An 11,707-nucleotide genomic window follows, 5' to 3' on the forward strand; every position below is an offset into this window, starting at 1 on the left:
CTGACATTTGAATCAACATTTTTTTACACCCTACAACACAAATTTAACCTTTGGATTACAAATACATTGTTTCTTACAATTGCTCCATTACCAAAACAAAGCTGTACCATCTGTTATTTCTATATTTTTTTTTTCCTTCCTGTAAATATGATGAATTCACATATATATTTGTAAAACTTTCTGCAAATTTTATGCATACACTTTTAAAACCCGCGGTAACGCGCGGGCACAATTACTAGTTATATCTAAACCCCAAAAAACTCAATCACAACCAACCCTACCAAAATCTCCCTTGCGAGTATATAACCAAAATATGGGGATGCATGTCACAAAACCTCTACAAATATTGGCCTAAGGCCAACAGCGTACCACAAAACCCGGTAGGGCATACATCATAAACCTGATAAAATAGACGTCCTTGGCAAGAAGATCGATGTCAGAACATTATGAACAATGATGCGATGAGTAGAATAAACCATAGGAACAATTTCTTTAAACCCTACAGAGACGGAGCCATGTGGAGGACGGGCTCCTAATTAGCCAAGTAGTATTACAAAAAAGTGGCATAAAAGGTACAGTACTCTAGCCACTAAGCCTTCGTTTAATCCTGGTTATGCGAACGATATTATCATGACACAGAGCCTATCTTGTACATCGCCTAGGAATTGAAAATATCTTCATAATAATCAAGGAACCACACTCCCCAAATTCCCTACAATAAACACTAACGCAAGGAACATCTAAAACCATGGAAATTAATGCTCATTGTCTGCGTCTTCATTGTTTTTATCATCTGCATCAATGTCCTTGTTATGTTGGCACTTATTCGGAAGCCGGAGGCCGCAAAGTTTCGGATTCCCTTCAAATGCAGAAGCGTTGAAGCCTTTGAGCTGTGTGCTTGTTGGTATTGGACCTTCGAGATTATTGTATGAGACGTTAAACTCTTTCAAGAAATTCAGGCTTGCCAATGATGATGGGACTTTTCAGGACAAATCATTTGCAAAGAGATCCGAAGTCTCTAATTCTTTTAGGTCACTTATTTTGTCCGGAATACCACCAGAGAAGTTGTTCGTGCCTAGAACCAACCCTTGGAGAAGCCTCAATTGACCGATCTCAGAAGGTATATTGCCACAGATTCTGTTGTCATTTAAGAATATCCCAACTGGAAAGTAAGACAATGTGTGCTGCAAAAAATTGAATCTTCAGGCGGACCAGAATAGCAGGCATTTCAAGATCGTAATGGTCTATATATGCTTGTAGTAGGTTCAGACACCAAACTTGGAAGTGTACAAAGTTCCTTTGGAAATTCACCATTAATCAACTTGCTTTCCAAGTATATATGATACAGCCTCGGAAGACTTCCCACCAACTAGGAATTGGCTCTGTGATTCTATTATTATTCAGCTCCAAGACCTCCAGATTCTTGAGATTTGATAACCTTTCAGGTATTCGACCGATGAGCTCACAATTTACCCAAACCCAAGTACCGAAGATTTTGAAGTCCATCAAAATCCGCCGCATCCTCATCAGATGGTCCTCGTCTGTTAAAGAACCTGTAAAGAGGAGCGTGTGAAGATTTTTGCAACCCATCAATATCCTCATGGATCCTGTAACATTTGTGAATCGTTTGTAACTAAGCGAGAGGAAGGACAATGATTTCAATGAAACGATGTCAGGTTGCATTTGTCCTTCCAAATGGTTTCGCCTCAATCCAATTGCTTCAAGGACCTACATGAGTAAGGCTTGTTGGCAAATTACCGAAGTTATTGGCTCATAAGTCAAGTTCAGTAAGATCACCAAGTCTCGAGAAATGAAGCGTGGAGATATCTGACAAGGGAACTATCACAGCCACCAAATCTGCAGAGGAACGTTGCACAAGTCAACCAGACAAGAATCCCTCAATTGTCTCCACTCAGCCAGGATCTTCTTCATCATAATAAACTCGCTGATTGTATTACATTAATTGTACTATTACTTACCTGTAACTGTTGTACAGAAGTCAATGATGTACAAAAGTCAATTTTCTCAGTTGGCCATTTCAATTTCAAGATGTTCTTGAGATTCATGGTCTCTTGAAGGCACTATGGCCTATAATTCTAAACCCTCCAAAAAGCTCGACGACGGCTCCGTCAAGCCCGCCTACTCTCAAGGCAAACTGGTCCTCGGTTTTATTAAAGCAGCTTGTTCCTCCCCCATCAAGCCTATCCTGCTTTCTTGCACCACTGCCTATGACGCACAGTCACTCTTGGAGAAGCGTCTCTCTCCCCTCTCTAAGACTCGCATTCGCAGAATTCGAGACCAACTCCGTAACTTGAAGAAAACTCCCGAGAAACCTATGAGTGACTACTTACTGCATGCTCGAAGTCTTTCTGATTCTCTCCACCATGCTAGTTCCAGCATCATTGATGATGAGCTCATCGAATCTATTCGTGACGGGCTTGGTCAAGAATACAAGGAGTTTAAGGCATGGGTTGGTATTCGCATTACCTGCGTCGATGGAGACAAGGGAAACAAAAAGAGAGAAAGGAGGCATCCGGCCAAAGAATGGAACTTTTATAGAAATTAAGGGTAACTAATCCAATGGGAAAATGTTCCTACAACGAAGCATTTTACATACAAGAAACGCCATCTCTCATGTACACCGCAAAAAAACAAAAAAAAAAAAACAAAAAAAAAAGAGAAGAAAAGGCAGAAATTCTCTTTGTATGAATATTGAGGATGGCAGTAGTACCTGTTATCTTCTATGATGCAAAAATTGATAACCAGGCACATCATCTACAAGGCCACAAAAATGGTATTGGCCGCTTTATTCTATAACCTAATCCTCCGGCTCAGTCTCTCTCTGGCCTGTCTCCTCCAATCTGCGTTATATCATCATCACTCTTCAATCTTGGAGAAGATGGACCCCTTTTCGAGGTTTGACCTGGATCAGTTCGGGGGTCATATTTCTGGGATGCAAGGTAATGCAGCGCTGTAACTATGTCCGTTATGACAGGCCGCATATTGGGCTGCTCTTGAACGCACATCGCAGCAATGGCAAGAGCTTGGTATAATCCCCTGACTGGATACTGACCTTGAAGCAACGGGTCCACCATTAATGAGAATTTCTTCCGGTCTCTGAACATGGGTCTTGCCTGAAAACAATGTAACGGTTAAGGATACACAACCAGTTCTGAAATCAAACTACTGGTAAATTATATCCAGCCTCTTGGGCGGTTGGGCCCGACCTAAAATGCGCCTACAAATCTGATTAACAAGGGCTGCCAGAACCATCAGCATTTCCGATATTATTGCATACCACGCAATATTTCAAAGGACAGCAGCTACCATGAAATCAACATATTCAATTCCATGGAATGAAGTGCAATAGTAGATATCAAAGAAGAGAATGCAACTAGAGCTATCTTACCCATGCTACCAGGTTCTGCTCTCTGACGGGTTTTGTATTATCAATAGCTTTCCTTCCTGTGATAAGCTCCAAAAGAACAACCCCAAAGCTATAAACATCTGATTTGAAAGTCAGCTGACCTGTCATGGCATAATCCGGTGCACAATACCCATACGTACCCATAACCCTAGTAGAAACATGAGTTTTATCTCCACTGGGACCTACTTTAGCCAAGCCAAAATCTGAAAGCTTTGGATGATACCCCTCACCAAGCAAAATGTTTGAGCATTTCAGGTCACGGTATATAACAGGGGGCTGCATTTTCTCATGCAGATACTCTAAACCCCTCGCAGCACCAGCTGCTATCTTCATTCTTGTATTCCAGTCAAGCACCTTACTTCCGGGTGAAAGACCTGAAAAGCAAAACAAATGTGATACTTAATTCAAACACATTGCGATAATAAGGGGCAGATGTAAAAGAAAGTGAAATGGTAATCTCGATCATACAACAAGAGCAGTATTTTGGATTGTTTCAGCTGCATACCATGCAAATGGTTTTCCAAAGATCCTAATGGCATATATTCATAAACCAATAGCCTCTGCTCTCCCTCGGCGCAGAATCCAAGCAGTTTGACAAGATTAGGGTGGTCAGCCAAACTAAGCGTCAATACTTCGACAACAAATTCCCTAAGTCCTTGGCATCCATTACGATCAAGCTGTTTAATAGCAACATCCTAGAACCACAACAATAGCAAACTCGGGTCAGTCCTTGAGCTTATAAGTCATTTACTAAATGAAACTCAAGGAACAAAACACATTTTTTGATACAATGGCATAAAAGGGTACGAGTAATGTCCCAGCAGAATTCAATTCCACGTACAAGTTCAAACAGTTGAAAACAATTGTAACAATTTGAGTTAAAAACGCTCGATTTAATGATAGAACTAACATTCACATAATCACTACGGACCTGATTAATTTTCTCCAAGCAACCCTTGTAAACTTTTCCAAATCCTCCTTCACCTACAAAGCAATCAGACCTGAAATTGCCAGTTGCTGCTGCAAGTTCAGCAAATGTAAATGTCTGTGCCCGCTTGCCAGTGGTTTTTCCATCGTTGGAACCCTCGATTATTTTCAACTCCTTTACATCCAACGACAACTGGTCATCCTTCATCGCCTCCTCCTTTTTTACACCCAGTTCCTTTTTCACACCCAATTCTTTTTTCACATTCCCATTCGTATTCACTTCACGGATCAAAACGGGCAAATATACATGAGATTTGAGAATGCCAAGAAAAAAGACAAAATACAGCACATGGTAACCAAAATCCAAAAATTCGACATCGACTAATTCTATCAATTTATGGGGTGAAATATCGGAGTCATGCAATTCTAAATGCAAACAAAGAATACAAACTGACAAAATTCGAAACTAAAAGGAGTGTGGAATATAGATTGGACCTTCCTAACCAAGCAAAGAAACAAACAAAATGAATGAGCAACAGTCTGTCTCAATGAACAGCAACAGGAATCAAATTAAATTTATTAATTTAGCACCAGATGAGAAAATTAACAATTTAACATAAACCCAGATGAACAAAAATAAAATTTCATATATGTGATTAAATCCCATTTCACTAGACAAAAATTCAGCCATAATTCTTTCCTCATCCACTGCAAAATTTCAAAAATTGACACTAATCTCACGGCAAAGAATGGCCATTCAAAACCAAATTCAAAAAATTCAACCCTAGAATTATATAAGTAAAAAAATGGAAGAAATTCAAGAACTCATACAATGGATGAAATTTAATGGCTTTTATTCACAGATTGAAAGACACGCATAAACCCAGGTAGGGTAAAGAGTACTACCCAAAAAATTCAAACAGATTTAGAAAAAGGAAAGAAAATTATCAAATTATAACATCCAAAAATAAAACCCACAATGCCAAAAATAAAATAAAATCATCCAAAAAAATCAAATACGATCATATAAAACATGGGTTTTATTCAATGACCCCAGAATTAAATCAAATAATTTCGGAAAAGAATTCTTACCTTGATGATTGGGTTTGTTGGTGTTGACGTGGGTAGTTTTCTTCTCTGATTCTTTGGTTGATTTCTTCGACCAGCAAAAGCAGCTCATCGTCTTCCCCTTTTTCTTTTCTTCTTGTGCTCACTGCTTTTTATCTCAACTGGCGCACAAAAACAGAGCACCCAAAAAAAAGCATAGAAAACCAGCCAACCAAGAAAACAGAGCAGAATGAAAGAAGAAGAAAGAAAGGAGAATGCGTTTGCAAAACTCAGACACAAAGTGACAGACTCTCTTTGTACTTTTTTGTGACCCTATTCTTCAATTTATATGGGGGAGGGGCTGGTTTGTGATGCAAATTAACCGCAAAATAAATTCCATTTTTTACCGATTAAAGATTGCCACGTCATCAATTTATTTTTCAACACTGTTTCTCATATGTTTACTTAGCGCGTCTCTAATGGACGTGAATTCTACATTCGATATTTATTGACAAGTAGATTACGCAGTGTCGTACATGTGACGTTGCTATGTTTAGAATTATGATTATAATTCAACTGATACGAGGTGTATTAGATAAGTATACAATGTGCCTGATTTGTACACGATGTGTATCGTAATAGATTCCATTTCCTATTCTATGTTTTATGATAAGGATGATATTTATGTTCAACGTTTCTTGACAAGTAAACGCGCCATACATTACATGTAGCATTATTCAACTTTGAAATTATATTTATAATTCGATTAATATGGTGTGTATGTATATAGTTTGGATATAGTTTTCAATCGACTTGTATACGATGTGTATTTGATATAACATGTTTAACTTTCCTTTTATATTTAGCAAAAAACAAAAACAATATCTCTTTAACTAGGTAGGCAATTTACATGCCTCAAAAATACGTCTCTACAAATCAAAATTAATCTTAGATATAACTTTTCGTATACTAAAATTAAAAGAACCCTGCAAGTTTTAATCACAGGTGCACTAAGTACAACATGGAGTTTGAAAAATAATCACCAATTTTGCTTCTAGAAGTAGAACGACGGGGGCTGTAATCTGCTGCATCTGTCCGCGCTTGCAACAACATCCGCGCCGAGGCCGTCGTTCCGGCGCACTGGTTTGTTTGGTCAACTACCATTAAATGTACGGTATTTTTGTTTTGTCTTTTACGTGTTGCTATCACATAATTGCTCTGCCGACGTGGCCGTTTCTTATTGGCCAGCGTGATTTTAGTTGCGAGCTGGTTCGCAACAAATCTTTGTCCTTTTCCTCCGGCGAGCAACCAAGTCTCTCTTCCTTCTCAGAATTCGTCCTTCTTACCCGCAGGTGATGCTCATCCGTCACAGATTGTCCCCGCAGCCGTCGGATCTGTAATAAAGAAAAGTTGGTGTACGGGGAAGGTCCGACTGGATTGCATTAAGGGGACCCTCTGACTGTACGCGGTTCCCCATGATATTGCTCTGCTGTGAAAGGGGAAGGTCCCAACTCAACGGTGATCGACGCGCTCGCCTGCCATAACTCTGCTGCGTATTTCCCAGGGGAAAAAGTTTGAAAAATAAGCGTTCAACAAAGTTAATTTGACATGTGGCAATTCCAGCTGGCACTTGGGTTTGACTGTCTCTGTGAATTTGAACCGACAAATTCTTTACGCGGGTTAATTATGAGAAATTTTTTATTGTGTCGGTACAAGTGGTTAGAAGGTTTTTTTCAAGTATCAAATTACTAGTATAATGATGCTTAGTATATTGAGTTGTGTTTTTGATATAAAAAATATCATGTAAATGAGGAGAAAACCTTCTAAGCAGAAGAATGACAAACGTGAACGAAAACATACATATAATAGCGTTTTGTACTAATAAATAAAGATATATGTAAAGTTTTGTCCGGATATTATTAACTCACTAACAAAGAATATCAAGTGACGCTGCACTCGTACCATGTAAGTTGTTTTTTTTTATGTAGATGAAAGAGTACATTCATTGAGAATCTTCATAGATGAATTCGTCTCCCCATAGTTTCATTCATAATGCAGAAACATTATATGGTTAAATGCATCAACGTTATGTAGTTAAATTGTTGTGAAACACTGCATGTTCGTTAGTTATGAGAGTTATTATAGACATTCTATAATATGTTTATCAAACACTTGCTTCTTTATGTATAACGTCTACCCGTTTGTTGAGATAGTAGGAAGAGATGAATTGATCCTAGGACCTATATAAGTAATAATTTTAATCCATACTTGAGTTACAAGTCCCTTACACGTAAGAAGTTAACACTTAACTTTTAGAAGATGTGATCGATTAGTGTTAGTAAAAATAGTTTTGTTACTTAATGGTAAGAACATTAATTCCCGTATCTGAAAAATATGATTAAATAGAAAAACTATAAAAAAAAAATGACGATCTAATTTAACTCTTACGCGCCAGGAAATTCTTTTGGATGTATAAAATAAGAGCTTATTGTTAAAAATAATAATAATAAATCGCCTACTAAAACAGGCAACATGTGCTACAATCCTTTCTTTTATTATTAATGTTTTTTCTTCGTAACTTCGAAAAAACATTATTTATTTTATTGAATTTGGAGCTTAAAGTGTCAAACCAAACGACCAATTTTTGTATGCTTTTGCAGCTGTGACTTATGTTGGCTGTCTTCACTGCAAAACGAAGTTTCGACGAAATATGATTCAACACTTTATGCAGTGAGCACAAATGTTTTAATTTATAAATGAATGATAAGCACAGCATAGATCTTAGGGTATGCGACCTTAATAATATAGTCTTTAATTAAAAGGAAACAAAATAGTGAATGGCATTTCGTGACATTGTCAAAGAGAGCTGCTCTCCTAAAATAAGGGCCTATGAGGTTTTTTTTTTTTTTTTTTTTTTTTTTAATGAGTCGTCAGGTTAATTTTTATTTTATTTTTATATGAGTCATTAGATTAATTTTACGATAGATTAAACTATCAACTTAAATAGTTCTTGTTACACGAAAATAAAATACTAATTGATAATATAAAAACACAATAAAATAAGAAGAGAGAAGAAGGTTTCACGTCTATCGAATCTCTTCCATTTGCAAAACCTAGTCTTCTCATCGAATATCTAAACTTAGCAAATCCAATTGGATAAACCCTAATAACTTTACACATCCAATTTCATCCAATATTTATCAATAATATTCAAACCCATTTAGTTACAAAGAAGCAAAAAAATTGACTATGAAAATTAGGATCCCTTCTTGAACGCGTGAACTCCTTTTTTCTTATGAAATTTTCCGACGAACCTAATTGAAACAAGTCATTCTCCCTTTATCAAACGCAAAAGGAAAAACCAAAAAAAACAAAAATCAGGAGGAGAGAATGAAAGTGAATGATTGAGAGAGAGAGAGAGAGAGAAAAGGGGATGCGAAGAGAGACGGTAAGGGAAGAAGACGGAAGATTTCACGCAAGAATCTTTTTTAATTTAATTTCTTTGCACAATTATTGTGTTTTGGTGTAACATGGATTATTTAAATTGATAACTCAATCTACCATTAAATTAATCTGATTAGTATATACTAGCATTTACCTACATACTTTGTATGTATGAACATAGAAAATGAGAAGGAGAGAGGGAGAGAGAGAGAGAACGTGGGAGGAGTGGGAGGTTTTTGTTTTTGGTTTTTTTTTATTATTATTATTTTAACATTGGAGATATTTTAACATCACCTGTAGGCGAGGCTTCAATAAAAAACAGTAAAATTTGGACTTGTGAAATTACATTATTATCCATCATTTTTCTTGTGTGATAGAAGACTAAGTAATCTTTTCATTTTTTTTAATTGACAAAAAAAATTTCATTAATTAATAGAAATGAAAATGACCTCACAAGTCCTCAAAACGAGGACCTTAGAAGACAGTTTTGCTACTTCATACATAGTGTTTGAGATGGGCTTCGAAAGGGACCGGCGGGAAAGATGCCTTTTGCACCAATACTCCTCCTGATGCCATTCAGCACTTTCTCAAGCACATTTATTTATGTTATTCGAGAATTTCTCTCCCATTTTCTATTACCTTACGCTTTATATTTATATGCACGCCCTAATTAAGTATATATACTGCCCATCACCAAATAGTACACCAATCCAAACCAAATTAGGATAACTTTAGGAGCCCTTAATTCCTAAGGCAGCCAGGTATATGGTTTAACTGTTAATTGAATTCTAGTATTTACACTCTTAACAATCGTTTTACCAATTAGGCATATTTGGCGTTGAATTATTACTTTCAAGGATAATACTTGCATCCTCCTATGTTGGAATGCATATATCCTCTATTTATGAATATTATATCTTGACCGAATGAAATCAACGATCTAAGCAGTCACTTTATTAACCTTCATTTGAAGATCACTCTTACAAAAATTATTCGAATTCGAGATCATTTAATCATCCAAACACATCAAATAAATTGATGGTTCATCATAAATATATTACTTAGTACTTACACTGTCGATTTGTTCTATCCACTTGGATGACTTTTTTTTTTTTTCCTAAGAAAACTTTATTATTATTAAGGAGAAATGTGAGAGTTCGAAACTATTACAATAATTTGAGTTTCGAACTCGGGATGCATGGGTGAAAACTCAACATCCTATCTATTAGGATATTGGACCACATGAATCCTACACTTGAATGACTAAATGATCTCCAAGTGAAATAATTTTTTGTAAGGGTGATCTTCAAATAAAGATTAAGAATTGAATGGTTCCAACTATAAAATTTGTACAGTCAAGATACATTATTTGCAAAAGAAGAATAAACTCAAACCCCCAAAAGGGGAATTAAATTGTTATCACTCACACTGTTAAATCACTTCCGTTGTTTCGGTTTGATTATTCAATCCGACAACTAAAAAAAAAAGTGTGAAAAACTTAAAAATGAGTATGAAAACCACCTCCTTCAAGTAAATAGTCTAAACAGTCAAATATTTACCATAGCTGCTTAGGACAAACAGCAAGAGGAAATTATATCCATACATATATTAGAGCAACTTGAAAACATATATGGCAACTAGGAATTGCAATAGCATTAACAAGAAAATTGGCTTAAGAAAGTACATGCTTAACTTGGATGTGGTGGCCTCTACGTTACTTATGAGGAACGACAACGACTAGATTTTCGTATTTCATTCGCTCCCCAATATATATATATATAACTACTTTCTTTTAGGTTAAAATAAAGGTTTAAATGTTAAAATAGTCTCTTTATTTTTAATTCGGTCAATTTGATCCTTGGTTTAACTCAATTAGTCAATGTGCTCCTTTTCCATCCAATTACCGTTAAAATTTTACAATCACGTTTAATCTCTATTAATTAATGAAACCCTCTTTGTCAATCAAAAGAGGGTGAAAAAAACTACTTAGTATTCTCTCACACCAAAAAAAAAAAAATTGATGGGCAATAATGTAATTTTACATGTTCAAATTTTACTGTTTTTTATTGAAGCTTCACCTACCTGTAATGTTAAAATACCTCCAATATTAAAAAAATAAAACCAATAAAAAAAATCTCCCACTCCCCCCACATTCTCTCTCTCCCTCTCTCCTTCTCATTTTCTAAAGAACTATGTTCATACACACAAAGTGTGTAAGCAAATGCTAATATTAATTAAAAAAAGAATAAAATTAAGAAAATAAAAAAAACTATAAAAGAATTAAAAAATAAAGAAAATAATAATACCTTCAAAAACAACAAAATTGAAACCCTCCCACCTTCTACTTTTCCCCTAATTCCAGCCACCACCATCATCGAATCCATCCAACACTCCAGCCACCGTGAATCGCCCCACAACCACTCGGCCTAATTGCCCTAAAGATGAAATCAGCAAATCCTTTGTCCAGTTGGTACGTGTTGGAGAGTCTTATCATGTAGCATGCATGGTCGGTGCAAGAAAAGGGAAGAAACAGTATTATAATGATTTTATGATTGGTTTATGGAAATTCAACTGTTCATGCAGCGGACACACCAAGAGATATTCTAACACACGGATGGCCAAGATCAACCACAATAATTAGGGTTAGTAACTAGTGGTTTACATTCTCAAATAATACAATTAGGAAATAGAATTATACCACATTTGTCTCACGTCTTTAATAAAAGTATAATCAATTTGTATTGGTGGATTCTACTCTATTAGAGATGTAATACAAATGTAATACTCTACAGAGTATTGTAGTTTATCTAAATTAAGTAGGGTTTTGAAAGAAGAAAAAAAAAAACGCGGTAATGTTCATAT

At 36.0% G+C, this 11,707-nt stretch overlaps 1 protein-coding gene across 1 annotated transcript; it reads right to left on the reverse strand.

Annotated features, from left to right (window-relative positions):
• Nucleotides 1-2,532: 2,532 nt before the first annotated feature.
• On the reverse strand, nucleotides 2,533-5,729 carry LOC103945652 (probable serine/threonine-protein kinase PBL5). The gene is made up of 5 exons (XM_048588813.1): nucleotides 5,447-5,729; nucleotides 4,359-4,633; nucleotides 3,933-4,122; nucleotides 3,410-3,801; nucleotides 2,533-3,134 (listed from the first exon to the last, which is right to left on the reverse strand). The coding sequence occupies exons 1-5, from the start codon at nucleotides 5,532-5,534 to the stop codon at nucleotides 2,832-2,834; spliced, it is 1,248 nt and encodes a 415-aa protein (XP_048444770.1). The 5' UTR covers nucleotides 5,535-5,729; the 3' UTR covers nucleotides 2,533-2,831.
• Between the last annotated feature and the right edge of the window lie 5,978 nt (nucleotides 5,730-11,707).

The sequence above is a fragment of a genome, unplaced genomic scaffold, assembly GCF_019419815.1.
Source record: "Pyrus x bretschneideri cultivar Hongxiangsu unplaced genomic scaffold, Pyrus_bretschneideri_v1 Contig29, whole genome shotgun sequence".
Taxonomy (NCBI): domain Eukaryota; kingdom Viridiplantae; phylum Streptophyta; class Magnoliopsida; order Rosales; family Rosaceae; genus Pyrus; species Pyrus x bretschneideri.